We start from the raw sequence: 6656 nt of genomic DNA, 5'->3' as shown, positions 1-6656 counted from the left end.
CGGCAAAGGCGACGATGGCGCCGATGAAGCGAGAGGACGCGATGCAAGGCTCTTGGTCCGTCGCCGTGGATGAGAAATATCCATCTCTAGCAGTGGACGACGCGGTCTTGGTAGGTGCTCCGGCATGGTGGAGGACGGTGGCGATGGATGGGGTGGAGGACGGCGGCGATGGATGGGGTGGCAGACGGAGGAGGCTGGTGTGGGGATGGTGTTCTATCGCGGACGGTGTATGAATGGGAAAATGGAGGGAGAGGTACGGGGAACCATGTTTTTGGGACGCGCCTGTCCGAAATATGGGAAAGTTACGAACTTAGCCCCCGTTCAAAATTTGGACGTCTCGTCGGTTGGGGATAGGACGGTAATCTTGCATCTCGCTAATATTTCCCAAAGCGATTTTGGTCGGGGAGAGGGTGTTTTGGCGCCCACGGTGTATGAACGGGGCTGAGAGGTAGGGCAGTTGTGTCACGTCTGAGTGAAGTTACAAACCTGCCCCTATTGAAAATATTTGCCTACATCGATTTCGGCCGAGTCGAGTTTGTTTTGCTGCCCACCGTGTATGAATGGGGAAATGGAGGGAGAGACAGAGGTCTTTCGGACGAGCTTGAATCAAATGTGTTTTGCCGCCCATGTTTGGCGACCACCGTGTCAGAATGGGCTCAGAGGCGGTCGTGTCACGTCTAATTGAAGTTACTAACTTACCCCTATTGAGAGAAGTGGAAATCGAGCTGATGGATTGTCCGTGTAAGGGGTAGACAGTAATTTCCATCTCCCAAACAGTTGGCTTCGGGCAGCCGACGTGGGAGTGGACATTTCGCCGCTTCTTTCGAATTTTGGCACAATAAGCATGCACGTTTACCCTGGCAACTAAATTCGAATCCATTTTGTATTCCTATATGATTCTTTATAAATCATTCTATGTGTTTTTATATATCTTCAAAAGCACGACAAAGATGTATTCCACTGTCATATATGAATATGATTTACAAATGCCGATACTCGAATTCAGAAGCTAGAATCCAGTTTAAGGTGAATTCGAATAGTTGAAACCACTTTATGTCCAACTCAAGTGTCACACGTATCATAATGTGTACTCCCATTTAGATATGTACACAAGCAACGTATCAAGATTCAAATACCGAGTCAATCAACCAATAATGTACAAAACTAACAGACATATAAACACTTATAGAGTATATGGATCAATAATATCAACTAACATACATAAGCCAGGCCGCTGTACTTTTTTTGCTACAAGAGCATCCTTTTTTAGCGAAGCTAGTACAACATCTTGGCCCTTTCCGATGCGCGCCACTTAAGGTCCATCTATACTACTATTATTGTTGAATGCACATTCAACCCGATTGGCATATTTGTAGGTCTGGCATAGCAATCAAAATGAAATGTCCCAGAGTCTTATCAATTAATACAGACTTGTGCTAAAAAAATTACAAACAAAAAACAATTCTTACATGATCTCTAAAAACAAATGGTTTGATTGATTACATGAACAAACAACACAAAGGTTATTCAACGAAGGAAAGAACATTTCACCTATGATTTACTAAGTGGGAATTTAATTTCCTTTTTTTTCCTTCTGGACCTTAACAATGCGGTCAGACTCGGCTTGCTTTGTTTTGAAATCCACCAAATATTTAATGGTTGTCTTGAGTACTGCTTCTGAATGTGCTATTAGCTTCCTCAACATGTCAACTTCATCTCTAAGTGCAGAAGCAGAATCTGTTTCTACCAATAGTTCAGCCTCTAGAGCATCAACAGTTGGCAATTCATGATGTACGATTGGGCCGGTGCCACTGTTGTGGGATGATACAACGTCCATGGAGACCTCGCTCTTTAATCTTGGGCTAACCTGTTTTGCCATTAAAGTTCCGATTGGATTCCGAAAAGTTGAAGTTAGCAAAACATCTCAACTGGGAGTTATAATAGCAAACCAATTAAACAAACAAGGAATTAAAGAGTTTCAATTGGATGCTGAAAAGTAGTTAGTAACATCATTGTAACCGGTTGCAGCAGCAAAGAAGTTAAACAAACAAGTTTTGCAAAATGTACCTGTTGTGGCATTAGAGTTTCTCTTGGATCCTGAAAAGTTGAGTAGCCAGTAACGTGATTAGAGCAACCGGTTGCGGCAGCAAAGAAGTTAAACAAACAAGTTTTGCAAAAGGAACCTGTTGTGGCATTGGAGTTTCTCTTGGATCCTGAAAAGTTGAGTAGTCAGTAACTTGATTAGAGCAACAAGTTACAGTAGCAAACCTGTTACAGAAATATATTTTTAAAAATGTACCTACTGTGCAATTGGACTTCCAATTGGATCTTGAAAACTTGAAGTTGGTAAGATGATTACAACAACAAGTTACAGCAGCAAACTAGGTAAACAAGGAAGTTTCTGAATACATACCTGTTGTGCAAACGGAGTTTCAGTTGGATCCTGCAAACTTGAATGTTAGCAATCATAAATAAAGTGTTGCAAGAGCCATAAGAAACTAACATCAAACTATTAAAACTAACCAGTTTTGGCAACATATTTAATTACACATGAACTAGTAAAACTAACAAGTTCTTGGCAACGTATTAAAGTAACAAGTCGGTAGCATTTACCAGCAACACAGACATCTGTAAATTTCTTTGATGTAAGCAAAATGATTCCAACACATATATAAGTTAAAAAGACGGTGTCCCTCTTATAAACCTGACAGTTGTCTATCTATGAACATGCAAACATTACTAGTGCTACAAGTGATAACAGCAAACCATTTAAACAAACAGGGTATCAGAACGTAAATTACACGTGAATTCTGTTGTACCCTAGAAGTACATATGACCATCTATCTACGTTCTTAAGTAGCTATTTAAGTGCAGGCAAACATGTAATTCTTAACAGTAAGTATCAAACACATAGATAGGCGCAGTCTATAATAGGATTAACAGGCTATGGCATTATGTAATCAGTACCAAACTAAATTAAGCCTAGCAACATAATTGAACAATTTTGCAATAAGTGGCTAACTAAAATTCCGAGAAGCAGGTAACTGAACGTACGCTAGCTCTTTGTACAAGCACACTGCAACTTCTTTTTCACTTACAAGGTTCTACGAAAGAGTCCACGGCATCAATTGCTTGGATACGTAGTCCCAATACTTCTTTCTTCCCACACTGCATTAGTAAGTCGAATGGTTAATCTGGTAAGATGGTGCGTCCTTGATATGTTATATGAGGACGGGTTGTCAGACTAGTTGTAGCCACACACATCACACTGGCTTTTACTGTATATTTCATGCGATTACATTTGGCATATCAAGATCTAAGCAATCTACAATAGGATGAAAGGACTGGCATCCTTCACATTATTGGCGAACTCAGTTCATAGAAACAAGCAATTCAACCATTCTGTGGATAAATCAAAAGCACCACTAGAATATTATTCACTACCCCAATCATACACGCAAAAAGGGGCGACACCACCATAGGGGCTGGTATGGGCGGCCGCCTCGGGTGGCTGGTACATCACATCCCTGATTATATCTAATTCAACTGTTCAATTTCTAGCCAATAGTTAAACCTGACGGTGTTGTAAAACTGCGTGTATGTAGGGAATCTATGAGAAAGTGAAACCAATTTCTGCTTATTTTATAACTCCCCCAATGAATACTGAACTGAATGAGCCTGATGTATCTAATCAAGTTTCCGATGCAAACATACAAGCTCATGTTGTTCTTGATCCTGAAGTGTCTAATGAACAGACTGCTAATGAAGGATTTGATGCAAACATTTAACATGCTCCTAGTGATGAACATATAGTGTCTAATGAGGGATCTAATGCAAGCATTTTAGTAGATCCCATTGAAGGATTTAGTGTCTAATGATGATCTTCTATGTTGAGAGAGACATAGAGATTTGCAGTGTAAGGACCCGAACCTGATAAGATTCGATGTCTCTGTGCTTACAGTGCTAGTCCCTGGATCGACTCGCTAGCACACACAGTACATATGAATATCAAATAACAAGTGCATCATTTACTATAACGTATGATCCAGAATTCATAAGGTATTACAAACTGAGTAGCACATAGCTAACTTATTCAATAATAACAGCGGAAAGGTAGCATAATAAACGATGAGTCCATCAATGCCCACTGGAGAAGATGTTGAGTGAAGACTCGCGACCCTACTATATCTCACTGATCATCTGAAAATCCTGCAACATAATAAGTTGCAGCCACAAAGGGTCAATACATTGAATGTATTGGCAAATTACACATAATGATAAAGCAAACCTACATCTAACTGCAAAGTATGACAAACAAAACACTCAAGTTTGGTTTCGCGTAAAACTATCTTCACCTACCTCCACGACATAGGCAAGGTGCAAACATTAAGGATCTTCAAGATGTCTCAAGTGCGCTCAGCCCTGGCGCATTCTCTAGGGACAATAGAGCGCTCAGCCAGTGATGCATTCACATGAGAAAAAGCCCCGACAACTCAAGTGCACTCAGTCATGGCGCATTCTCTAGGGACAATAGAGCGCTCAGCCATTGACGCATTCACCCGAGTCAAAGTCCGGAACCTACAGCTATAAACACTCACCACTTCCATGCATCACTCGACACATGCCCACGTCTACCATAGCAAGTTGATCACACCATCACATAACACAATCAATATCAGAATATGACAACAGAGAACATACAGATCAAACCAAGCACATGTAATAGCATAAAAATCACACATGCATAGCAGAATATAGGATGAGCAAGATCAAAAGTGCAAACTTGCCTTGAACGATGTTGAAGTACTCTAACGCTTAATTCTGATCCGCTTCACATTCTGGACATCTATACGATTAACGGAGTCATCGATAAATAAACTATGCTCACATAACCCTAAAATAAAGTAAACAACAAGGAATTCAAATAAAAATTTCATTGACATAACATAACAGTAGGTAAATATTGTCTACATGCTAGTAGGATCACAATGCAAAAAGAATCAACTGATCTGGATAAATGGTTTGAAAGATATGGCCTCTAGAAGGTTGAATTAAAATTTGAGCAAATTCAAATTTAAATAGTGCAAAAGATGTGAATTTTTTGGTTGTAAGGTATTCTCCTGGTATCTACGAGTACACAGGAAAAAGAATCGTTGAATTCGGAGTTACAGATCTCAAGATATACCTAAACAAAAATATGATATGAAATCTGTAAAGAAAAATTATGCCATAATAGCGTTCTTGGAAGAACTGCCGCGGCTGCTGAGGCGTTGTCACGTGGCGGGCTATTAATGGCTGAGAACCATTCGCTGCGAGGCTTAAACGACAAACGGCCACAACATAGAGAAAAACGGTTCGGCAAAGAAAAAAACACCAGATCTAATCTTGGCCATTGGATGGGGATCGGACGGTGCAAGGCGACTCACGGAGAGACATGGCTCGATGGCCGCCGGAGTTGAGGAAGACGGCGTGGCCGGCTCGGACTTCGAGCGTGCGCTCGCTGGAGAGGTCTCCCAAGCTAGGGGAGAACAGGACGAGGTGAGGAGGAACACAGCGAACTCGAATATGTGCCCCTGGGCGACCGGAGCTTCTGCTAGCGTCCGCGAGGACCGGCTGGACGGCGACGTCGGAGTGGAGCTTCGGGTCGAGCTCGATGTTCTCGGTTTGGATGCGTCCCTGAGAAAAACTGGGGGTCAGGGAGATAGAGTATGGCATGGCGAAGATAACAGAGAAGGCAGGAGGTTCTAGGAACCTACAGACGCGACAGAATCGACGGCGACAGGAGCTTTGGGGCGGCGGCGATCTTCTTCGGGTTGGGCTCGTGGGCGGCGTCCTGGTGCTCCCCTGTGCAAAACAAGAGATGAGGGGGATGGAGGAGACCAAGGCAAGGAGAACAGAGGGGAGGGAAGGTTCAGAGACCCCCTGTCGACGACGGAAACGACGATGGTGGAGGTCAACAGCGGCTGAACTCCGGTGAGATCGAACAGCCGTTCTAGGGCACGGGAGAACTCCGTTTTGGCGAAAATCGGTAGAGGAGGACTCGGGCGGAAATTATATGGGGTTGGTCGTGGTAGAAGGATCAGAAACAGAGACGAGTCAACGAGGATTGGAGTCGGTTGACTCGGCATCGTGCGTTAACAGGAGTACAACCCGAGGAAGGAGATGACCTGGTGGGGTCCAGTGTCAGCGGGACTTGGGTGTGAAGAAAAAAAACAAATAGAACGAAGTAGCTGCGGGTGGGCTGCCCGGTTTCGCCAAAAATGGGCTGGCCTATTGGTCTGCCTCGCGCGGGAGGGCGAGGGGTAATTTTACTGTGCGCCAGCCTGATGCACAGTAAAACCTAGGAGCTGACATTTATATTTATATATACATTTGACTAAAATCAAATACCTAGTGACTTCCAAAAAATACCACGGCATACAGTAAAACATTATTACTACTATATAAAACAGTGAACATTTTTAAAACACATATGCACTTTTGAAAAAAAACATTTATGCAATGCAACCACATAAAGAGCATTATAACAACTCTAAAATAACTTTGAGCTTCAACAATGCCAACTAATTTATGTAAACTCCAGAATATACTCTTAGCATTTTCCAAATATAATTAACAGAGGAGAAGTCATATTATCTCCACTCCAAATATTTTTC

General features: G+C 42.3%; 1 protein-coding gene across 1 annotated transcript; it reads right to left on the bottom strand.

Moving 5' to 3' along the window:
• Positions 1-4304: 4304 nt before the first annotated feature.
• On the bottom strand, positions 4305-6231 carry LOC123099822 (uncharacterized). Its single transcript, XM_044521898.1, has 4 exons — positions 5920-6231; positions 5757-5844; positions 5427-5676; positions 4305-4846 (listed from the first exon to the last, which is right to left on the bottom strand). Exons 1-4 carry the CDS (start codon positions 6126-6128, stop codon positions 4809-4811), a joined length of 585 nt encoding a protein of 194 aa, XP_044377833.1. The 5' UTR covers positions 6129-6231; the 3' UTR covers positions 4305-4808.
• Between the last annotated feature and the right edge of the window lie 425 nt (positions 6232-6656).

This window comes from Triticum aestivum, chromosome 4D, assembly GCF_018294505.1.
Source record: "Triticum aestivum cultivar Chinese Spring chromosome 4D, IWGSC CS RefSeq v2.1, whole genome shotgun sequence".
Lineage (NCBI taxonomy): Eukaryota > Viridiplantae > Streptophyta > Magnoliopsida > Poales > Poaceae > Triticum > Triticum aestivum.
Note: the sequence above shows the minus strand (reverse complement) of the source record. Positions and strands in the feature narration are given on the sequence as shown.

Bases quoted from the DNA above. Each gene is read 5' to 3' on its own strand.
- LOC123099822 (XM_044521898.1), bottom strand. From the start codon at position 6,128: ATGCCGAGTCAACCGACTCCAATCCTCGTTGACTCGTCTCTGTTTCTG. The intron at 5,845-5,919 runs GTCTCTGAACCT...TGTTTTGCACAG, and splicing joins GTTTCCGTCGTCGACAGGGG to GGGAGCACCAGGACGCCGCC. The intron at 4,847-5,426 runs GTGAGTCGCCTT...TTAATCGTATAG, and splicing joins CCATCGAGCCATGTCTCTCC to ATGTCCAGAATGTGAAGCGG.